Here is a 25,579-nt window from a genome sequence, read left to right on the forward strand (position 1 = left end):
AAGAAGTTTAAAAAGAACCTCACTTAGTAAAGCCAATCATTCAAGTTCACAGATTTTAATTAACAGTTTGAAATTTGTAATAATACCTGAATTTTATAAGGGTGAGAATGTAACACTATTTTAAAGGATCGCAGGCAAAAGGACATAGGTTGTGTCACAGAAACTTACTAACTGAAACAGAAATTCAACAGATGAATACTGGCAAACAGGTGCAAGAGCTTAATTAATTTTTAAGCCCTATGACTCAGGGGGAGTTGCAGTGCATCATGTTGATAGACACAGCATGAGCTCATTTCATTCACAAGTTTTAAAGTCTCAATACAGTTGAACACATGAATGGATTAATTTTTTTTTTAATGTAAGTAGCATAAGGGTATCCTAGAACTGAGAATGCTAATTTTTCTTGGGATCCTGAAGCTATTTGTCTAGTGAGAAGTAAGATTCTATTTTATGAATAAAATCTAACTTTTTTCCCAAACAAATTGTGTTCTCTTACTGTATGCAGTATAGATTGTTACTAAGATTTTTCTCTTAATGTAAAATTCTTTGTGAATCAGAGGGAAACTTTGTTCACTGATACAGCTTTTGTTCAACTTCTTCAATCACACATGAAGGAAGTTCTCTGACATTGTGGTGATGATATTAAGTGGTCAGATGTCATGGGGTTAAAATTAATGCAACAAAAGCAAAACTAATGGAATGCAGAAGCTCTCTTGAATAGTATAATTACAAGTAGTGAGTTGCAGGATGGTAATTTAGCTAGCTCATAGTTTATTCTCACAGTGGTTCACCTATTTTGTTAGTACCTTGTTTATTTGAGAATTTGATGGAAACCATTGGACATCTCCACATAATATTGCGCATGTACAACAGTCTTACAAATGTTTGAGGGAGTTCATGGGTTTCTACCTTACGAGTATCATTTACAATATATCTTAACATTTATCTAGGATTGAAAGAATGCTTTTCATTCTTTGGATTTTCCCGTTTGAGACCTACTATGCACAAGACTCTACACCTGTGACTGAGGAAACAGAAGGAAATAAGAAAAGGACTCTGGGCTTTTTACAACCTAGTGCAAACTGATAGATAAGTAGTGCAGAGTAGTAAGAAATTGTTAAAATATGTATGAAAAAAGCCATTGCAAGGGCTTGCTAGGAAAGATGGCACCTATGAAGGCTGAGTAGATGTGAACTATAAGAGAAAAGACATTGTGAGGGAAAACAGTAAGTGGGGAGACACACATGAGAGCAGGATGCACTACCTTTTCATTGCTAAAATTGTGCATTGATAAGAAATGTGTAGCAACAAATATATGGGGGAAAATCAGTTTTCTCTGTCAACATCAAGAAGTTTTGAAAAGCTTTAAAGAATTTGAAAGGAGCCAAGCTTACTTTCCCCAAGACTTTAGCCATCTTGACCCTTTTTTCTAGTTTTTGTTTGTCACCCCACCCAACTCCCACTGTCTTCCTTAGCTGGATAATCTTTGGTACTCGTTTTGAAGGTGAAAGCAATTATAAAGGGCTTGCTTCTAAACAAGTGAGTCAGGAAAATCCCATATGTACTACATTTCTAATCAAATACATGTAATCTGTACCTGCCAAAAGCAGCAGTTACAACTGTTCCTTTTTTAGCCCATATCACAAAAGTAGATGAAAAAGAGAGCAAATGCGTGGTCTAATAGTCTGAGCTAACAATGAGTTATTTTCAGTAGAGCAAAAAGGACAAAAGCCAAAGATATCTATTACGGTTCCCAGGGTAAGAGACCAAGGCAGTTGCCGCCTTCACCAGATGCCCAGTCTTTAGGCTTGATAATGCACATCTTCCCTAGGGAAATATAGAGAGAAAACTAAACTCTTGCAACTTGATGCAGAGTGATTTGGCTTCCATTCAAACATCTCTCAGTAAAAGCCTATTCAGGCTGAGAGTAAAGATTCCATACTTGTTTTTTCTTAGAAAGTGAGATTGGTATATAAATCACCAGATATGGAATTGGGGCTTCAGAAAATCACCAAACCATGCACTATCATCTTTTCTATTAATCAAAGAGACAAAGGGTTAATATGCTTATTTTATGAATAGTTCTTACAAATCAATAAAGAAAAAAGCAATAACACATAAAGGACACAAAGGGTTTGTTCAATTAATCTATAGTTGGAATCAAATGGCTGTCAGATTTCAAAATATGGCTAAACCTTATTGCCAAAGTAATGCAAATTAAAATAACTAAATTATCATTTACATACTACTGGCTCAAAGAATGATAGTTTCCAGTATGTGAGAAAATAGACTTTCTCATAGCTTATTGACAGAAGTAAATTGATACATCTATATAGAAGGCAAATTTTAAAATGCTGTTCCAACAGTAAATGGGCAGAAATACCCTTTAACCCAAACAATTCCAATTCTGCAGGCATTCAGGTTCACATGAAGTGGCAAATATTTTACTCATATTGTAACTGTCATTTTATAGAACTTTTCTCTCCTTTCTTGATATTTAAACTATGCAACTCATATATTATAACATGTTTTTATGATGGCAAAATTAGAAAATATCCAAGTGTGTGCCAGTAGCTCACACCTGTAAACCTAACTACTGTAGATACAGAAGATTTCAGCTCAAACCTAGCCTGGACAGAAAAGTCCATGAGACTCTATCTCCCAAATAGCCAACAAAACTCTCAGTCGAAATTTTCTTAATAAAGACCCAGAAACACAACAAGCCAAAAAAAGGTTGGACAAATAAAATTGCATTAAACTGCAGGGCTTCTATATGGGAAAGGACATAGCTGGCAAGATCAATAGAAAGCCCACAGACTAAGAGAAGATTTTTTACTAGTCATACAACAGACAAGAGTTTCATATCTAAAATACACTTAGAACTCAAGAAATTAAATCCCCCAAAAACAAATCCTCAAGGAAACAACCATCCCATTAATAAGTAGGCTAAAGACTTAAAGAGAGACTTCTCTGGAAAGAAAGTAAGAATGGCCAATGGACATATGAAGAAATGCTCAACTTCTCTGGCCATAAAAGAAATGCAAATCAAAACAACATTGAGATTCCACTTCACCCCAGTTAGAATGGCTATAATCAAGAAATCTAGTAATAACAGATGCTGGAGGGATGTGGCCAAAAGGGAACCTTACTGCATTGTTGGTGGGAGTATAAACTTGTTCAACCACTTCGGAAAGTAGTATGGAGGTTCTCAAAAGACTCCACATAGAGCTCCCTATGACCCAGCAATCCCACTTTTGGGCATTTACCCAAATGATCACAAGGCCATACTAAAGCTACCAGCACAACCATGTTTATTGCAGCATTATTCACCATAGCTAAGATATGGAACCAACCCAGATGCCCCTCAGTATATATACAATGGAATTCTATGCTTCCATCAGAAAGAATGACTCCACTCCATTTGTTAGGAAATGGAAAGACTTGGAAAAAATCATATTAAGGGCTGGGAAGGTGGCTCAATGGTAGAGCGCTTGCCTTGCATGCATGAGGCCCTAGGTTCGATTCCTCAGCACCACATAAGCAAAAAGGAAAAAGCCGGAAGTGGTGCTGTGGCTCAAGTGGTAGAGCGCTAGCCTTGAGCTGAAGAGCTAAGGGACAGCATCCAGGCCCAGAGTTCAGAACCCACGACCAGACCCCCCGCCCCCCAAAAAATCATATTAAATGAAGTAAGCCAGATCCAAAGAAACATAAGTCCCATGGTTTCCCTTATTGCAATAATCAGTATACATCTAGGATAATCTTAGCAGATGAGCAGAATAGCTCAAATAGCTATTTACATATAACCATATAAGATGATGCTAAGCAAAATGAACTCTAAGACATGGTCACAAGAGGTTTTTCTTTGTTGTTCTTTTTAGTGTATATTGTGATTTTTTTTTGTTCCTTTGTATGTTCTTCCCCTTATGGTATATCCCCTGTTGTCATTGTATTTGATTTTGGTACCCTCGTATTGTATATACAGTTATTTGAATTAGGGAAGGGAAGGGGAACAACAGAATGGTGAGACAAAGAACAAGCGGGGAACCAATGCGACAGCGACATACACAAGACAGTATGTTGGAAATGATCTGTACAACTTGGGGGTGGAAGTGGGGGGAGGGCAAGTAGGAGAAAAATGAGGGAAGAGGTAACAAGTTTGATAAGAAATGTACTTATTGCCTTACTTATGTAACTGTAATCCCTCTGTACATCACCTTGACAATTAAAAAAAAATAGCCAACAGAAAGCTAGGCAGAGATGTTACTCAAGGGTGAAATGCCAGCCTCACAAGCAAGCCAAGCAAATGTGAGGCCTGAGTTCAAACCTCAGTCTCCATGAAAAACTAAAAGGGAAAAAAATAGTGATTGTAAACTTCCTAAATGTCCTTTCCTTCTGTGATAGTAGTGTGAACTCCATCAGAGTAGAAGATATTTCTGTCTTATTTTTATTGCATTCTCAGTTAATGGATACTGTGTTTGACACTATAGATACTTATTAAATGAGCCAACAACATTAATGAATCTGCACAACTGAAATTAAAGTGAAGCAAGTAAGCCAAAAGCAAGTTGCAGATCATTTTGCATGCCATTCTTATAAACATATGTGTACACCTAAATTTATATACATTTTAATTTATATGAAAAGAAAAGGAAATTACCTCTTGTTTACCTGTTGTAGAAGAAAAGTACTATTGATAATTCACTCCATACACAACTAGTATGTTTTTATTTTTAAGGCAATATCATAAAATAGAACTTTAAAGCATCAGTTTATGCCTTTTTTATTTGCCTTACTGTTTTGTTTTTTTTTTATTGTTGTTGGTCATATGGCTTGAACTCTGGGCCTGGGCTCTGTCCATGAACTCTTCAGCTCAAGGCAAGCACTCTACCACTTGATCCATGAGTCCACTTCCAGTTTTCTGGTGGTTAATTGGCGATAAGAGTCTTGTGGGCTTTCCTGCCTGGCCTGGCTTTGAACCATTATCCTGATATCTCAGCCACGTGACTAGCTAGGATGACAGCCATGAGCCACCAGTGCCAAGGTTTCTTTACTGTTTTTTTGTTTTTTTTTTTCAGTTCTGGAGATCCAACCCAGGGCTTTGTACATACCAGACAATACTCTACCACAAAACTACAATCCTCTTGTCCCACTGTTTGTAGTGTGTGTGTGTGTGTGTGTGTGTGTGTGTGTGTGTGTGTGTGTGTGTGTGTGTGTGTGTGTGTGTGTGTGTGTGTGTTTGACCCTGAGTTTTTGTCCTTTTTGTCCTCAAAGTTACTGCTCTACTGTTTGAACCACACGTCCACTTTGGGCTTAAAAAAAAAAAAGGTTAATTTGAGATAAGAAGTCTCTAGACTTTCCTGTTGAGACTAGTTTTGAACTGTATTCTCAGATCTCAGTCTCCTGAGTAACTAGGATTATTGACATGATCCACTGTCTCCTGGACAGTCTTTTAATTTTTAAAAGTTTAAATATAATCATGGAAGATTTGTAGCAATAACAGTTTGTTTTTTTACTAAGTATTCTAGTAGAGGAAAATGTAGTAAAGAAATGAATATTTGTCCCTTACAAAGTATTATAAAGAAAAAGAAAACAGTGTAAGGGAACTAATGACATATGGTATTTTTCATAAGTGTAGTCAGAGACTGTTCATTTGGTTTTTTTTTTACCCCTCCCCCCATGTCCTGGGGCCTGAACTCTGGGCTTGTGCACTATCCCTGAGCCTCTTTGTGCCCAAGGCTATTGCCCTATCCCTTGAGGCGCAGTACTACTTCAGGCTTTCTCAGAGTAGTTTATTAGAGATAAGACTTTTCTGCAGGAGCTTGCTTTGATCCTCAGATCTCAGTCTCCTGAGTAGCTAGGATTACTGACGTGAGTCACCAGCACCCAGCTCAAAGACTACTTTCTCTGTCTGTGATGTTTAAGAAGAGACCTAAGTAAAGTAGTAAGCCATCATTGTTTGCAAAGACAGTCCTCCAAATACAAAGCCAGGAGCTAGCCTGGACAGTTGCCATGGTTCAGTAGAGTGTAAGTTGGGAGATGTGGTCAGACAGATGGGAGATGATATCCCAAGGCAAGGACTTTACGTGTGTGTGTGTGTGTGTGTGTGTGTGTGGAGGGAGGGAGAGGAGCACTGTCCCTGAGGTTTTTTGCTCAATGTGAGCACTCTACCACTTGAGTCACAGCTTTACTTCCAGCCTTTTGGTGGTTAGAGATAAGAGTCTCATGGACTTTTCTGCCTGGGCTACCTTTGAACTGCAATCCTCAGTGTAAATTTTAGCCAAAAGGAAACTGCTACATTCTTCCGGCAGAAAAGAATTTATTGGGGGCAGAACATACTGCCAGCTTCACAAGAAAGAGGCCTGTGAAGAGAGGAAGGGAAGGGGAAAGGGGGCAACTTCTGGCGGGATTGGGGTTAATATAGGGAGAAGACTCAGAGGAGGAATGGTCATGCAGATGCGGCCAGACCTGACCTCAGAGTCTGGGAACCTCCCATGGCCCACAGGAGGTCTGACTGGGCGGTCCAGGATGTGACTGGATGTGTCTGCTCCCCTGTGTGCGTCACCTGGGTAACTCAGGTGCTGCACTTCTGGGGTTGACATGTGCAGTCTTGCATGAAAAACAAAGGGGGAAAGAGAAGTCTACCTGCAGACTTCCATGGAGAAAGCAGCATTTTTCCCTGGCAGGCAACACTTAGACCTCCACGATCTGGATAGCTGATATTATAGGCATGAACCACTGATGCCTGACAAGAACTTTTTATTTACTTATTTTCTTATTTTGTGGGTCAAGGGGTTTGAATTTAGAGCCTGGGGTCTATCCCTGAGCTTTTAAGCTCAACTCTAGCACTCTACCACTTTGAGCTACAGAGCCACTTCTGGTTTTCTGGTTGTTAATTGGAGATAAGAGACTCACTGACTTTCCTTCCTGGGCTGGCTTCAAACCATGACCCTGAGTTCTCAGCCTCTTGAATAGCTAGGATTACATGTGTGAGCCACTGGCACCTGGCCAGAACTTTACATTTTATTTTATATGGTAGAACCGTTTTGGAGGTAGTTAACAATAAAGTGACTTGATTTAAAAGATGATTCCAGTAGCCCTGTGGAAAAGATGATGACAGCTAATATCAGGGTAATGATGGTAGTGTTGGTATGAAATGGTGGAATTCTTCATACAGAGCTGAGTTGAAAAAAGCTTGCTGATATGAGATAAAAGAAAAAGGAAATGTCAGAGAATTAAAACATCACTCCCAAGAAATTTGATCTGTAATATGAGGGTGGCAAGCTTCTACTGAGGCTGAGATCTTTTACCAAAATTATTGAATAGCTATGGTAAGTCCAAGGTTTTTTAATATTACTGTGTGAGAGAAAAATTCCCATTAACTTTCACAAATTGTATAGAAATTAGACATCATGATTCCATACCAAAATAAGGTAAAATAAGTAAAGTAAAATCCCAGCAATAGTATGCACTAACCAAAAATTACTTGAGAGCTGGGAAGGTGGCTCAGTGGTAGAGCGCTTGCCTTTCATGCATGAGGCCCTAGATTCGATTCCTCAGCACCACATAAGCAAAAAAGAAAAAAAAAAAAAACAACAGAAGTGGCGCTGTGGCTGAAGTGGTAGAGCGCTAGCCTTGAGCTGAAGAGCTGAGGGACAGTGTCCAGGCCCAGAATTCAGGTGCCACGACCGGACCAAAAAAAAAAAAAATTACTTAAATTTAAATCACTAAAGATCTTATTTTCAAAATGTAAATTCCTGATCTTACATCATATTTTTTTACATTATAGTTTAATCTGAAAAATAAATGTGTAAAATAAGGTTCAACTTACACACTTATGCTATGTCATCTAATAAGGGCCTGCAGGCTTGCATTTCCTGTAGTTAAAATTACTTGCAGGTAATCTATTGCATGTGCAATTGACCACTTAAAGACATGCCCTGTTAGTAGTAGATATAATAAAATACCTGTAATCAGTTCTGAGATAGTGAAATTACTAGCAAATTTCAGTTTTGTTTCGCCATTAACATCTTAATTTAGAGACCACCAACATATTTTGTATAGAGGAAAAAAAATCTATATGTCGATGTTTTAATAAAATATTGATAATAAAATATTGATAATGTTTTCTGTGACTAAAAGTAGAATGCTCCATTTTGTTGCTTGTTTTTGATCTGACATCCTGTTGTCTCTGTATTCACCAGTGACATAAATAAAACTGTGCTTACAGTTCTAGGCCTTTATTCAATAATTTCCCCCATTTTTTTCTATTTATTACCTAGAAATCATTTATTCAATAAACATTTGTTGAGAGTTTACCATAATACCTTTTTAATCTTGGCTTCATGTCAAATCTTCTGTAAAGATTTTTTAGTGTAGTTGATTACTTGGTAATGAATCAACCCCTAAAACAATCTCAGTAGGTCTGTAGTGGGGACGGAAATCTTTATTTTTGTCAAAAATGCTACAAGTAACTGTGATGTTCACTCAGAGTTAAGAATTAATAGGCTTTCCTGTCAAGAGCTAGGAATGTAAGTGTGAACAGGAAATAGTTGTTATTTGCCCAAAGATCAGAGCCAAATGGGAGCAATGGATAAAGTAATCAGGGTAATTACAGTAGAGAATCATAAGTGCTTTAGTAGGGGTAAACATACCTCTTCCCACTGAGAACTAAAACATTAGTCCTTTGTTAACTAAATCCATTGAGAAACTATCCATTGAGAAACTATAAAACACAAAACGATTTTATCTCTTCACCAAACCAAATGATCCAAATTGTGATTGAGACCGTATTTTCTGCCTTACCTACTCTTCCTTAATCAAATGAATTAGCTATACCAGACTCTGTGATTAAACTCAGGAAATGGAAAAGTAGAGAGACTAGTTTCTATTTCTGATAAAAGACTATGGGAGATAAGTAAGGGGTGAAGAATTGCAAAACAACAAGCTTCACCAAAGTAGCAGAGAACATGTTTCAGTCTCATCAAGATTTTCCTAAATCAGAATCCTGCATGAGGGTGGCATTGAATCTGATGTGTATTTTTTAGACTTTTTTTTTCCTGATGACTTATAAGTAGATGCTCTTAGCTAGTCTGTATATATCCAATATAATTCTATCCTTTGCTCTTTGAACAGTGAATTTAATGAGATAACCTTTTCTTCCTTTTCCAGAGGTACAGAACATTTATGTATCTTTCAGCTTTATAACTCAAAGATTCTTACTAAATCCTTCATATTCGCATTCTTCTTTTCTATTTGTGTCATTGATAGTTATATTGTTCTCACTGCTTTAATATTCATTACCATATGCTAATTTTATGTTCAGTCTTTTCACTTTACTTTCATAAATTTTACAAATTACTACTGTAAACAGAAAGCAGCCATGGAAATTTAACCTATTTGAAATCAAGGAAGATTTGTGCTAGATTCCTCAAGCAACACCAAAATTCTCTACAAAATACATTGCTCATAGCTGTCTTGTGTAATTTCCTGGCCCTTAAAAGTGGGAATTGGGGAGTTTAACAGTACCACATCTAGAAATCCTTTGCTGGAAATCTACATGATATAATGTAGGCCATAAGTCTATAAACAATACTAAGAAAGCCCCACAAGGAAAGACCTAAATATAATTGAAAACTTTATCATGTTCATTTTCACTGACTTAGTGACATTGGAAAGATCTAATTAAGCTTTATAAAAGAGACATTTGTCTGATTGCAATGTTAATTGATCAGCTGTAGGTTCATATGTAGCATGGATATATCTAATGTGAGTATGAATTATATAAACTTGAAGTTGTAAAATAGAAAATATTAGTAAAATCTCACCTTAGATAAATACTTTGAAATAATGATACATTTTCTCAGGTTAAAAGAGTTAGTCATGGATCTTATAGTTTTACAAGTAGCAAACTTTTATGAATTATAAATTGTCTTACTGACATCAGAAAGTGACATTTTAGCTGTGAAATAAAAATGTCTAACATACTTTGTCAAGTCAAATGAACTCATGCTATTGACTGTACTAGAATTTCCAGTATGATCTCAGACATCATTTTTTAATTGTTTTTGTTGTTATGCGGCATTCCGTGCTTTTGATGGTTTTTCTAATATGAGTTCAGTGACAGCAGCATGTAAATAGTTATTAAGCTTTCTGCTTTTCTGTTTCATGAATTTAGTTAACAGTAAGCTAGCTGTGGCTATCTCGCTACTATGCTTTTTTTACATTTTATTTTATTGTAAAGATGCTGGACAGAGAAGTTACAGTTACATGAGTAAGGTAATGAGCACATTTCCTATCAAGCATTGTTACCTCCTCCTTTGTTTTTTTCCTACTGTTCCTTACCTCACTACCTCCCCAACTTCACACCTCCAAAATTGTAAAGTTCATTTTCAACATAGTGTCTTGTATGTCTCATTGTTACAATGGGTTGACCTGTATCCTCGTTTCAGCATTTTGTTATTTCCCTCCTCTCCCCAAATTAGAAAAATGTATATACAAGATTCAGGACACCAGAATCAAATACAGTGACAACAGGGGGTTATATCATGGGGGAAGAACATACAAAAGAAACAAAAAAAAATCACATAGTACATTAAAAAAAACTGATAAAGAATCTGATAAAGAAAAAACCTTGTGTCCCTATCCTAGGTTCATTTCACTTAGCATCATCTTATATGGTCATATATGCATAGCTTTTGACCTTTTCTGCTTGTCTGGTAAGATTACCCTAGACATATACTAGTTATTGCAAATAAGGGAAGCCATGGCACCTATGTGGATCTGGCTTACTTCACTTAATATAATTTTTCCAAGTGTTTTCATTTCCTCACAAATGGGGCAGTATCATTCTTTCTGATGGAGGCATAAAAAATACATATATACATATATATATGTGTATATATATATATATATATATATATATATATACACACACCAAATTTTCTTGATCCATTTATCTACTGAGTGGCATCTGGGTTGGTTTCATATCTTAGCTATGGTGAAGAATGCTGTGATAAACATAGTTGTGCTGGTAGCTTTAGTATGGCCTTGTTTCTCACTGCTATGTTTAAAACTGCATTTTGAAATGGATACTTCGAAGTGAAGATTCTGTGATAAAATGTCATGCGCTGAATTCTTGTAAAATATTTTTTTTAAAGTGCTAAGAAAATAATTAAATCATTATAGTAAAAATGGCCTACTCTATTTGTTGACCCCGGTTCATGCATGTTTGCTTTTACTTAAAAATAAAGTGTATTTTCTATTGCATTTCTCTTCTGAGAAAATTAGTCTTAAGATTTAGGTTGTAGAATGACTAGGAATTGGACTTTCCTGAAGCATCTTCTAATCTAAACTCCTTCCAATCGAAGCCCCAAAATGTGAATAGTGGCATGTTTGTTCAGATCCTTAGTAGACTACTCTAAAACACATTTTTCAATTGCCCAGACTGTAGAACTGGATAACAAACAGAATGAAACTGACCTTCTTCAGCCTTGGAATTGACATCTGAGAAATCTGTAGGTTGTAAGATAAGTTCTCTTATATCAGAAGTTCTCTTATATCATCTTATATTTTCTTGCCTTTTGGCAAATCAATTTTTATAGAGGAAAAAGTGAGTCTATCACACTGATTGTTTATTTTGACCACCAGATTCTCCACGTTTATACAGATAAGATACATTTCATGCCCCGCCCTGTGGCTCACACCTTTAATCCTAGCTACTCTGGAGACTGGGACCTGAGGATCTAGGTTCTCAGGTAGCCAGCCAGGCAGAAAAGTCACTTTGACAGTGTTATCTCCAATTAACCATTCAAAAACTGGAAATGTTCCAGTGAAGGAGATCTCTACCTTCAGCACAGAGAAGCTCAGGGATGAACACCCAAGCCCTGAGCCACATAACTGAACAACAACAACAACAAAAATAAGTTTATATCAAGATTAATTTAGTTTATAAACTTACAAATAAATGCCTTGGGTAAGTATGCAAGTGTTTCCTTTTTTTTTTTTAAACCAATGTATCAACTGAAATATGGTAGATTCAAGGGAAAACTCAAATTCCTTAGAAAGACAGTTCAACAAAATAAACACTAGGAAAAGGTACTTGAAAGGATTGTAGGGTCAAGGGGAAAAGGGAGACAAAAAGGAGAGAATGCATTCAATGTATATCCTGCAAAATTAAGAAGAATGAGAGAAGGGGTGATAGGAGAGGGAAAGGTGAGATGAGATGTTGAAAGAGTTGATACTGATACTATACATTGAATTCATAAACTTCATTCCTCTCATTCTGTAATCCACTCCCCAGAGAAGTTTGGTCAAGTATTTCTATACTTTACTTCAATGTACACATTATTGAAATGTAAACTAGGATACTAGATTTGAATGATTTACTTTTTTTCTAAGAGGCACATTGAGGAAGTGGCACTGTGTAGCTCAAATGGTAGAGCGCTCGCCTTGAGCTGAAGAGTGCAGGGACAGTGCCCAGGCCCAGAGTTCAAGCCCCATGACCGACCAAAAAAAAAACAAAACAAGAAGCACATTGAGATTATTCATTTATGGGAAATCTGGAATGAAAACATTATTTCTCTACAGGATAATATTTTTTGGAAACCTGCTGATAAATCAAAGAAAAATCTATAAATTATGGATTGGTATACATTACTATATATATTGATGGTTGTGAATTTAAGGCAAATATATTTGCTGTTTTCTTAATTTCATTTTTATGATTATTTCTGGTTATTATATAGGAATACAATGATTTTTGCCTGGTAATTTTTTTGTTTTGTTTAACATAATTTCTGACAGTTTTTGTACATTTGGAGTCTTTAAGATTTTCTCCTTATATGATCATTCAATTCAAATACAGATAATCTTACCTTTTCTTTTCCAGTCTGAAATGTATTTTTGTTATTTGGAGGAAGGATTGGACTTTGTTTTTTGTGTTTTTAACTTTTTTTTTCTAATTCCTATAACTTGAAGTTTAAACACTATATAAATACTAGTGGTAAAAAGCAGATAGCCTTCCTGATATTAGACAGAATTTTTTTGATTATTATGAGCTTTCCATGTATGACTTTATTATTTTCTGCTAGTCTCTCTGTTCCTATTTTGTTGCATTATTTATAATAGATTTGACTTTTATCAAATATATTTTCAACATCACTATGTTACTTGAGCTATTTTCATATGTTGAATCATAGTTGCATTTCAGCATTAAATATTAATTGGTCATGATGAATAATCCTTTTAATTTGTTGCTGAATTTATTTTGCAGGTATTTTGTAAGGGTTTTTATGTTTAGGTTCAGCAGTGATATGGTTTATACTTTCGTTTCCTTTTGGTATGTTTGGCTTTAGTTTCAAGGTAACAATGACCTAAAAATGTTTTGGGATATGATCCCTTCTTTTAAGATATTTAATATTGATCTTAATTCCTCTTATAAATGTTTGGCAAAATTCAGTAAGTACAGTAAAATTCAGAAACTATGACATCTAGTTTGAGGCTTTTTCTTTGTAAGTAGCCTTTTAATTACTGATTCTATCCATGCCCTGTTACACATCTATTCTGATTGTCAATTTTACTTTAGTCAGTTTCAGCACTTGGTCTTTCCAGGATTAGCCCTACTAAGGAAAATACAGTTATTTCCATATAAAACTATTTGTTTATATTTTATGGGCAATTTATCTTCTGCTACATTGACCTTATTCTCAGTAAGAAAATGTTTCTCTTTGCTTTTTCATAATTCTCCATTTTAAAAGCTTATTTTGTCTAATAGTAATAAAATAAACTCTCCAGCTTTTTAAAAGCTTACTCTCTATGTTAAATTTTTCTAAGCCCTTTGCATACTTTTTACTATTATTTAATAGTTAACCTATATGTCTTGTAAATAAAACACAGTTTGGTCTTTCTGCTTTTTCAGTCTCTATATTTTTATTGGAGTGTTTTAGTATACTTTTAATTATTGATATTTGAATTTATTTTTTCATTAAGCTCTATTAAGCTGCTAAGAAATTTGATTCTGTTCATTATTTTTGTTCTCCTTTATATAATGTGCTGAGATCTTTGTTTTGCTTTTTGTTTCTTTTTTACTGTTCTCATGATTTTTCTTGTTATCTTTGGCGTGGAATAGTTGGTTATGATGTATCTAAGTGCAATGTTCTTTGTATAGTCTGTGGTTCCTTGAGTTTCTTATAGTTGTGAGTGTGTGTTCTTCAGCAAAGTTGGGAAACTATTATATTATTATTTCTTCAAATAATTTTCTGTCTTTCTTTGGCCATAGTTAATCTTTATTTGTTACTAAAGATATTTACAACATATGTGATTTTTAAACCTTGGAAGAATGCTTAACAATGAGAGAAGTAGGAATGAAATGTGAAGAAAATTTAATTCGTTAAATATACATATACACTACACTATAGTACATATAAAGTGAATTATATTAATGTTACCTGTCTCTTCCTGTTCTTAAAAAATCTGTCCTTAGGTGCATTTCCTCCCTCTGCTATTTATTCACGAAAAGACTTGCTGCAACGATCTACCCATATTGCTACCAAGACTTTCCAAGCTCTCCGCATATTTGTGAACAATGAGCTCAATGAACTCTACTCAGGACTGAAGACAGCTCAGAAATTTCTGAGGCCCGGTGGTCGCCTTGTTGCCCTCTCCTTCCATTCATTAGAGGACCGCATTGTCAAACGATTTTTGCTTGGCATAAGCCTTACTGAAAGATTTAACCTAAGTGTTAGACAGAAAGTGAAACAAACACTGCAGTTAGATTCAAACCATGAAGACAAAGAAGAAATCTCTGCAAGAGCTCCCTTAATGTGGGAATTGATACACAAGAAGGTACTTACTCCAGACGATGGAGAGGTACAAGATAACCCCAGAGGACGCTCAGCCAAACTTAGAGCGGCTAAAAAGTTAAGAAATTAATCAATCTCTGATCTTCCACTAGTCTTTCTATTTTTCTAGTTATTTTAATATCATATTCCTGCACGGTTTAACACAGCTTAAAATATGAGAGAATATGGAAAGTTATAGAATTTAGCATTATTTTTTTTCTCAAGAAAATGGAATAAATTTCAGCATGACATAGAATGCTCAAGTCAGGTTGCAGCAATATCTCAAAACTGGAAAAAATATTTCCATTTCTCTTATTTTTGACTTTTGAATAACCATTCTTAATGAGAAAAAATTTTAAAGACTACTATGTTGTGTTCTCTAAATATGTAAATGCAAGCTGCCAAAGAGAAAGATGCTATAATCATGTCTGCATGACCTAAATTCTAAATTTGTGTTCACATTTGCAACAGACTTTCTATGGCTCAAATAATTAATGATAATCAGGGAATATATTTTAATTTTCCTAGTTGTGAATACTTGTTTACTATAGCTTTCTCAAGTGTAAGCTTTTTTGAAATAAATTTTAAGTTTCAAATATTACTTTAAGATTTACTAAACTGGGGGCTGGGAAGGTGGCTCAGTGGTAGAGCACTTGCCTTGCATCCTGAGACCCTGGGTTCAATTCCTCAGCACCACATAAGCAAAAAACAAAAGCCGGAAGTAGTGCTGTGGCTCAAGTGGTAGAGCGCTAGCCTTGAGCTGAAGAGCTGAGGGACAGTGCCCAGGCCCAGAGTTCAGTCTCCATGACTGGACCCAAAAACAGAAAAAAAAAAAAAGATTTACTAAACTGATCATTACCTAAAGGGATTTTACAATATGCTTGGACTTTGTTTCATGTTTTACATATAAGGATGTAAGCCTGCCTACCAGATATCATGGAGAATTATTGCAAAACTTATTTAATGTTATTGTGTTTATTTTAATAATAACATAGAATCCAATGGTTTTTATTAACATCTATTAATTTTAAAAAGGGATTTATCATATTTCCATATATACTTCTAATGTATTTTCATCAAATTCACCTCTTTATTATACCTTGAACCTTGCATTTTTAATTGAGCTATTAAAGGAATTCAGAAATCTATTTGAAATAGAAAACTGTCTGATTTATTCAACATGGTAAATGAATGTTCCCTTAACACTTTTATGCAGATTTAGTATGATAAATAAAAAATGTTTTTTAGATGAGTATTTGGCAAAGTATTCTTTAATAAAATGGGATTGATAATTCACATATCATCTTTTTATATGTAAATGTTTCTAATGTATTCAGCTTTTCAGCCAGTAATAAAATTAACACTTTAAAAATAGAGGTCAGCTGGACACCAGTGGCTCACACCTGTAATCCTAGCTACTCAGGAGGCTGAGATGTGAGGATCACGGTTCAAAGCCAGCCCAGGCAGGAAAGTCTGCAAGACTCTTATCTCCAATAAACCACTAGAAAACCAGAAGTGGTGCTGTGGCTCAAGTGAGCTTTCTCCTTGAGCTGAAGAGCGCAGGGACAGTGCCCAAGCCCAGAGTTCAAGCCTCATGACTGACCAAATAAATAAATAAATAAATAAATATATATATATATATATATATATGCCAGAGTACTGCACAAGGCCCATAATGACTGTCCTGTGGAGCTTATAGTTCAGTGAAAAAAAATGATGTTAGTTAAATGATCATCAAATTCAGTATAATTAACACAGTGTTAAATTCCAAGAAGCAGTTTATGGTCCTTTAGTGATTTAAATAGAATGTTTAGTGGGCTTTGACCTGTTGTAATAAATCAGGTTTGAGAACAAGGTATGAGAATTTTCACTAGAAAAATGAGTAGAAAATAATTCAAGTATATGGAATAGAAAGCAGGTATGATGATAGAAGATACATGTAAAAAAAAAGACTCCTTTAAATACATGTCCTTGAAATCCTATTTAGGTTGATCATTTCTTCAATAAACTATTACTTCAAGTGCAGGAAAAATTTATATTCTCCTTTATGCTTACAAGTTATAAATAAGTGAATCCAAATGAATGAAATTGCAGTATAACTATATTGGTGAAATAGATGAGAATTAAATCTATGAATTTACCTCAGACTTACTTTATCTATTCAGTTATATTTAACTTTAGTTCTAAAGCTTGTTTGCTGCTTTTACTTTACAGCCTTTATTTCAATCTGAACACTCCTATAATGAAATCAGAATTAGAAAATTCTGCAGTCAAATTACAAACAAAGCCATGCACTTAGGTTAACCCCCTGAATATTATGTTTATGAATGGGAAAGATTTCCAAAGGTAAGTTCGGGTCTGCATATCTGATTAGATAATAAATGCCAAGCCAAATGGCACGTGTCTATAATACTTACCTTTCAGGAGATAGAATTTGGGACTATATGATGGTTTAAGACAAAGAGTTAGTAAGAGTCCTTTCTGAGCCAACAAACCAAGGTTGTGCTACACATCTGCAATCTTAGCTACTTAGGAAGTGGAGATTTTTGAGGATCATGGTTTGAGGCTAGTCTGAGCAAAAAGTAAGAACCCAACTTAACAAATAAGCTGGTGTGCTGGTGTTTGCTATAATCCCAGCTGAATAGGAGGTTTACACAGGAGGATCATAACCAGTCCAGACAAAAATGACAAATGGAGAGAGAGAAGAGTGGTGGGCAAATGCAGTCATAACATTCAGGGTGTATATGTAAAAATGGAACTAGGTAATTGAGGTAATGGATGGGATTGGGAGGTGTGAGGGAGAATGATAGAAGGAGTGATACTGATCACCATGCATATAGTATATTGAGTTGAAATCCCTTTGTTCAATTCTTTTTCTTTTTTTATTGGTATTGTACTGGTTATGTACAGAGGTGTTACAGTTATATAAGTCAGGTAATTAGTACATTTTTTTTGGACAATGTCACTTCCCTTGTACAGTTTTTAAAGATAATTTTAAAAATTAAATAAAAACCTATCTGAAAAACTAATAAAACTGGTGAGTGCTTCCATAGCAACCATAAAGTCCTGAGTTCAAACCCCAGTACTTCCATAAAAGAGGAAGAGAGAAAGAGAGAGAGGAAAAAGAATAAAGTCCATCTTCAACAGTGGTTTTTCCTCAATCATTTTTGCATCCTGTATAACTCGGGAATCTTTTTCTTTACTGTTTAGCGGAAATAGATTGGACAGCATCTCCGCCAGAAGTCATATACTTCCCAGAACTTCAGAATGTAGCTGTATGTGGAAACACATTGATTTCAAATTGCTAAGATGAGGTTATTCTTGTCTTTACTCTGTTGTTGCTTGGTCTCCTTATAAAAATGAAAGAGATACAGAGATATAGGATAATGGCGCCTGAAGATGGAGGCAGCTCTTGGAAAGATAAGGCTGTAGGCTAATAGCCATAAGGTAACACTGGCAGCTACCAGAAGTTAAGGGAACATGAAAGAGTATTCTCAGAGTCCTGTCAGAATCTTCAGAAACACCTGGGTTGTTGGATACTTTCCTCTAGAAGAGTAAGAAAACGTGTTGCTACCAGTTTAAACCATCAGTTTCTGGTAATGATTTACTGAACCCCATGGAGCTTAATGCTCTTGTGTAAAAAATATCTTAAGTAATATGTATGAGAGAAGTCCTTCAGTCAATACAAAATTAGTTTTGAAAAGTCTCCTGCGGAAGTATATGTGCCAGTTTTTGTTATTAGGCTTTGTTACAGGGTAAATAAAATGCACAAGTAAGTGTTTTAAAGGCTTGACTAGAGTGTTTTTGAGAAATTCAAACAGTGCACATAGAAAATAAAGCTATTATAGTGATTATGCAGTGATTGTCTATTGCTGCACTAACTACCTTCTAATCAGGTTATTTTAAGAAAATAATAACTACACAATTTTTAGTTGATATACTTACTTTTTGTTTATGAAATGTCTTAGTTTCTGAGTTCTCTTTGAGGAGTCTAGCATTTATATAACTTTAATATTATTGAAATATTTATTATGCTAAAACCAACAGTCTATTAAAGAATACAGTGGGACAGTTGCTTTGATTAACTAATATGTTTGAAAATTACTTGCAATTATTTAAAAAACATTGCTCTTTAGTTTTTGTAGGGTTAAAGATTAACCATTTACAAAGAAACAAATTCTCTGGCTCTTCTTTTTTTGTACTCCTCCTTCCTTTTTTCTGTTAACACTGATATGTAAAGTTTTAATGACCATTGAGGTAATACTAATTTATGTTCCAACTTAACTCTGGACAAATAAATATGAGTTAACGTTGGTATTTACCCTAGCAACCTAATCCCTACATGTTAGAATCATTGTAATGCATAGAAATTCAGTATTAGCCGGGCGCTGGTGGCTCATGCCTGTAATCCTAGCTACTCAGGAGGCTGAGATCTGAGGATCGCGGTTCAAAGCCAGCCCGGGCAGGAGAGACTGTGAGACTCTTATCTCCAATAAACCACCAGAAAACCGGAAGTGGCGCTGTAGCTCAAGTGGTAGAGCGCTCGCCTTGAGCTGAAGACCGAGGGACAGCGCCCAGGCCCAGAGTTCAAGCCCCACGACCGACAAAAAAAAAAAGAAATTCAGTATTAATTGCCTGTGGTCAAAATTTTGTATTTTAATATAGATGTTTGTCTATTTTTCTTTTCTTTTCTTTTCTTTTTTTTTTTGGTCGGTGATGGGGCCTGAACTGTGTGTGGGCCTGGGTGCTGTCCTTCAGCTCTTCAGCTTAAGGCTAGCGCTCTACCACTTCAACCATAGCTCCACTTCTGGCTTTTTCTGCTTATGTGGTGCTGAGGAATCAAACCCAGGGCCTCATGCATGCAAGGCAAGCGCTCTACCACTGAGCCACCTTCCCAGCCCCTCTATTCAGTTTCTATAATTTCTGCAATATTATAAGAGATATTTTTAAGTGTGGCATTCTATAAAACAAAAGGATAAGAATTAAAACATGAAGGCAATTTTACAAAGTCTTTAATAAATATAAATTGATAACAAATCAGGGATGTGTTGGGTTTTTTTTTTGTCAGAACCACAATGTCATATCATGTTGAATCAAGCATGGCTTAAAGCTTAACTCTTTTGGGGGGGGGTCCAGTCGTGGGGCCTGAACTCTGGGCCTGGGTGCTGCCCCTCAGCTCTTCAGCTCAAGGCTAGTGCTCTACCACTTGAGCCACAGCGCCACTTCCAGCTTTTTTCTTTTTGCTTATGTGGGTGCTGAGGAATCGAACCCAGGGCCTTATGCATGCATGGCAAGTGCTCTACCACTGAGCCACCTTCCCAGCCCTTAACTCTTTTTTTATTTCTCAAATTTCATCTGTTTATAGCTATTATTTCCAACTAATGCTTAATAACATAAAGCATGATCTACAAGCATGCTAAGAAAGCATTTAGATGTAAATTTAAAAAAATACAATCACTTGTGCTGGGAAGGTGGCTCAATGGTAGAGCGCTTACCTTGCATGCCTGAGGCCCTGGGTTCGATTCCTGAGCACCACATAAGCAAAAAAAAAAAAAAGAAAAAAGAAAAAAAATACAGTCGCTGCATAACTTTTCAAAGCACTAGAAATTTGATGAAATTAATATAAGATAAAAAGTCATAGTTCCTAATGCCTATGAAAAATGCTCCATAGAGCCAGGCACTAGAGGCTCACACCTGTAATCTTAGCAACTCAGGAGGCTGAGATCTGAGGATCATGGTTCAAAGCCAGTCTGGGTAGGAAAGCGTGAGACTCTTATCTCCAGTTAACCACCAGAAAACTGAAAGTGGTACTGTGGTAGAGTTATAGCCTTGAGCTGAAGAGCTCGGGGACAGTGCCAAGCCCCCAAGTTCAAGCCCAACCAACAACAACAAAAAAAATAAAAACCTCATAGATTTTTTTTTATCACATCACTTTCTTTTTTCATGTACTACCAAAATTTTAGGCAAAAATAAATAAAACAACATTCTGCTATGCAAAGGAGGAAAGTGCCAATTCACTGACACCGTATCTCTTCATGCAGTATTTTACCTTAAGCACTGAACTAGCTGTCAGTATTATTGTACTCTGTTGTATTTATCATAACTCCGATGTTAGCGTGCAAAGGTGAATTCAAATGAGGTCAGTAACCACTTCTGATTCCTTTATACTCCCGTTTATACTTTAGTAAGTAATACCTATCTGTCTTAAACAGGTAAGGATTTGTATTGCTAAAGAATCAAATAATGGAGTTCTAATTCATTCTAAATATCCAGCTTTTACAAGCACTAAGTTAAAGATAGTATAAAAACACTATTGGATATAGACTCAGAAAACCATGAGCTTTAATTCCAAGTTTGTACATAGGAGCTGAAAGTACAAATGTGGATATGCTAGATAACCTCATGAATTATCATTTATTTCACTTTAAGGTGAGATTAGTATTCATGCTAGTAAGTTTACTATGAATGAAATAGAGATTAATGAATATGGAACTGAAAGTTATAATAATGAAATGAGATAAAACATGTGGAACATTTAGCATACTGTGGACACTAAATAGTTGAGGGTGCTGTTGTTAAAATATTCTCTAAATGTTGCGTATATTTCTGCATATACTTCTTTTTGATAGTCTTAAATATGACTACTGCATCAGTAGTAGCAATTGAGGTATAATGTTATTATTTCAAAATTGGTTTTTTTAATTTAATTTTATTGTAAGGCTGATGTACAGAGAAGTTAGTTACATAAGTAAAGTAATTCTCCCACTTTTCCTTTCCTCCCAATTCTCCTCCCCCAAGGTATAAAGTTCATTTCCAACATAGTGTCTAATGAGTATCACTGTTGCAGTGGTTCACCTTTGTCCTTCATCTCAAAGTTATTTTCCTGCTTTTTTATCTTAAACACTTTTTGTCATACCTTTGCATTGAGTTTTCATGGGCCAGTAACCCATCTGTTTCATTTATCTATCTATGGGATGGCAGAAATCCCAATGTGGAAAAGGACCCTTCGGAACTCAAATGATTTTCAGTCTTGATAAATTCTCCTCTATCATCTATCTATCTATCTATCTATATTTGTTTATTTATTCATTTATTTATTTATTGCTGGTAGTGGGGCTTGAACTCAGGGCCTCACGCTCCTCCTTAGATTTTTTACCTCAGGCTAACACTCTGCCACTTGAGCCATACTTCTAGTCCTTTGTTGGGTGTCTTTTGGTGGCCAATGAGAATGCCCTAACTCAAGTATAAGAATTTATTAACTCATATAACTGGAAAAAACAAAAAAAGGTATTTTTGAGTAGTCAGATTCAGGTTTTTACAGGATATAGCAAAGCTAACACTCAGTGCTTTAAGCTTTTACATGACTTTATCCTGGCATGTTCTGTTATTATAACATCTCCTCTTCCCTCTACTTTCCACCTCTTTTCTCTCTACCCCTCCTTTTCCCTCTCCCCCCTTCCCTTCTCACCTCTACCATACCTTGGCAAATAGTGGTTAAAAATCTGTATTTGAATATAGCTATTTTTCTGTTCAATTTTTATAATTATTTGCAGTATTCAACATATCAATACATATATCAATAGATATATAAAAACAGTCATTGTTGTAGAATTTCCATTATAAAGAAGACAAGATAAGATAAAGAGAACCACTTCATTATTTGATTTACTGAGGCTGAAGTAAACATGTATCCTCCTGCACTTCTCTGTTATTAAATGGCCAACCTTTGTAGTTTTTGTAACAAAATTCCCTCCTTTTTTAATAGGAAAAAAGATGAATTATTTGTAAGATAATAGATCAAAGGTAGTTAAAGAACTATGAAAAAAAGGAAGACAAGCATTGCACTTTTTCTTTCCTATGTGGAAATTGGAATTTAAAAGTAAAAGATAACTTGGAAATAGTAGAAGAACTACTAAGGAAGGATGAGGAGACAGTTGGAAGGAAGTCAGAGGAGACAGGAGGGAAGAGGATGGTTGAGATATGTGCAGAGATGGAAAGATCACAGTGAAAACACCATTAATGTGTACAAGTAATACGCATTACTAATTACAAGTTTTAAAGCCTTTTAAAAGGAGGGAAAGGTTTCTTTAAAAACCAGTGAAAAAGGCCTAAGGACCAATACACTGTACATGTTGCATGTCTTTAGGGAACAATAACTGATAGGTGAGAAGACTTGATACTTGGATCTGGTAATCTTTCCTTTTATAAACACAGAAACAGATCTGAGTCCCTGTGATTCCCACCCCCCTCACCTTCCTCTCAGCATTTATAAATTTATTCCTTAATCCCTATTTTGTAGACTTATACTTCATCAGAAAAACTCATTCTCTTTTGCTTCTGTCTTCTCCAAGATTTCGTTCACTTTGTTTGCCTCCTCTAGTTGTATAATTCCTTCTCTCGTATCTTTCCTTTAGTCTACAAATATACTAAAAGCAAACAAAAATAACTAAATATCTCCGTAACACTGATTTGCTTACCAGAATGTTATACATTCTCTAATTTCTTTTATGATTTGATTTTTTTTCTTTTTTTTGGGGGGGGTCCGGTCATGGGGCCTGAACTCTGGGCCTGGGCACTGTCCCTCAGCTCTTCAGCTCAAGGCTAGCACTCTACCACTTGGGCCACAGGGCCACTTCCAGCTTTTTTCTTTTTGCTTATGTGGTGCTGAGGAATCAAACCCAGGGCCTCATGCATGCAAGGCAAGCGCTCTACCACTGAGCCACCTTCCCAGCCCTATGATTTGATTTCTTAAAGAGAATCCATACTACCTCCAATTTTTTCACCTATTTATGATTTATCCAATTCCAGTGTGTCCTCTATAGAAATTCTTTTGTGTGAATCATCTTTGACTTTTAGTACCAGACACAACACTCAAATGCCATTTTGAACTACTTGGTTGCTTCTGTAACATTTGCTAGTGTTCATCTTTGTTCCCATAAAAATATTTTCTCCATTGCTTTCCACAAAATAACTCCGATGGGTCCACTTAGCATTCTGATTCTTGGGCTGGGAAAGTGGCTCAGTGGTAGAGTGCTTGCCTTGCATGTATAAGGCCCTGGGTTTGTTTCCTCAGTACCACATAAGCAGAAAAAGCCAGAAGTGGTGCTGTGGCTCAAATGGTAAAGCACTAGCCTTGAGCTGAAGACCTGAGGGACAACATCCAGGCCCAGAATTCAGGCCCCACGACCAACAACAAAAAAAAAATCTGATTCTTTTGTTGGATTCTTTCCCTTTCTCTATCGCATCAAGTCAAAATATGGCTTTTGTCAATTCTTCACAAGGCATAGATAGTTCTAAGTGTGTATATTTAGTGAGAGTAATACTGGGAAATTGGTCTACATGAAGTAGATGAGGTAAGGATTTCTCATCAGTATAATAAAAAACAAAAGATGGGAGTCCTCTTGGGTGCAAATGTAAAGCTGTTTCATTATTTTCTAGATGTTTAAAGAGGAAGTCAGTGATTTGGAGAGGTCCTCTTGGGAATGTCACATTCCTCATTCCAGTTTTTCCAGAGGTCTAGATTCTGCAAAACATTGAATTTCTTCTACCTTCCCCCAACTTTCTTAAAATTTTAAATTATGGTTCTGCTGTTTCTAGCCACATCAATAACAAGTTTTGATCAGATTAATTATAAGACTTCCTTCATTTGAATGTTATATAATTCTTTAAAGTATGTTCCTCAAATTTACTTGTTAAACTGATTCACATAAGTAGGGGGCCAATGATATTACTAAACTTTTGTGAATTTTTTTTCAAATGCAGAAATGTACAATCCATATCCTAAGTTCTTTTTTTTTTTTTTCCTTTTGGTCGTGGGGCTTGAACTCGGCCTGGGTGCTGACCCTGAGCTTTCCAGCTCAAGGCTAAGCACTCTACTACTTGATCCACAACGCCACTTCCACCTTTTTCTGTTTATGTGGTACTGAGAAATCCAACCCAAGGCTTCGTGCATGCTAGGCAAACACTCTACCACTAAGCCACATTCCCAGCCCCCATATCCTAATTTCTAACAGTAATAAGTTCCTGAAGCCTATCTTGGTAGATGTTACATATTTTTATCATGTTTTCCTAATTATCCACACTTACTAACATACATTTGAAATAGACTGAGTAACAAAACTTTCACTTAAATAATAGCAAATCTCTTACCTACACACTGCTGATTTGATAAGAAAAAGGAAATGTTCTCTTCCTATACCCATGTATATTATTTTCTGTAGAATCACACCATAACTACCTTTTGTTCTGCAAAACTCTTTTGATGATGATGAACATCATGTTTAAAAAGAGCCAGCCAGATGGTTTCCTCACACACACACACACACACACACACACACACACACACACACACACACACACTGTTTCATAGGATGGGGAGGGGTCAGGGAGAGAATATACTGAATGTTGATCCTGTGTATTTATTCTAGAGTCAATCATTGTTTCTTTGGAGAAATACAACATTTGCCTTACAACCAGAGAATAAACATCAGCTGGTAAAGAAAGCTATTGAATTTCAAAATCCTTTTGAAATGTCACATTAACTTGTTTAACTTTCAGTCAATTCTTTAAAGTATCTAACATTTCCTGATGACTCTCAAATCTACAACTGCTTATATTTCTTCAACTGTTTCCTTCAATCTCAACTGAACTGTGCCAAAGCAATGCTTTGGCCTAGTAGAAGTGTATCACAGCTGCAGTTTGTGCGGATTCATTCTGCAAGTTAGTTCAATTTATGACCATCA

General features: G+C 35.7%; 1 protein-coding gene across 5 annotated transcripts in view; it reads left to right on the forward strand.

The window, feature by feature from the left end:
- Positions 1-25,579, forward strand: part of Mettl15 (methyltransferase like 15) — a 159,921-nt gene that overhangs the window by 116,409 nt on the left and 17,933 nt on the right. For 3 of the 5 annotated variants that reach the window (XM_013019679.1, XM_013019682.1, XM_013019681.1), the window contains 3 exons: positions 14,480-14,915; positions 17,052-17,183; positions 25,265-25,482. In XM_013019679.1, coding sequence (XP_012875133.1) covers positions 14,480-14,915; positions 17,052-17,136 — 521 coding nt within the window. In that variant the 3' untranslated portion in view covers positions 17,137-17,183; positions 25,265-25,482. Of the gene's footprint in view, positions 1-14,479; positions 15,476-17,051; positions 17,184-25,264; positions 25,483-25,579 lie in introns of those variants that run through there. The other 2 variants (XM_013019680.1, XM_013019683.1) reach the window with 2 other exon arrangements.

The sequence above is a fragment of the Dipodomys ordii genome, unplaced genomic scaffold (genome assembly GCF_000151885.1).
Source record: "Dipodomys ordii isolate 6190 unplaced genomic scaffold, Dord_2.0 Scaffold46, whole genome shotgun sequence".
In the NCBI taxonomy this organism is placed as follows: domain Eukaryota; kingdom Metazoa; phylum Chordata; class Mammalia; order Rodentia; family Heteromyidae; genus Dipodomys; species Dipodomys ordii.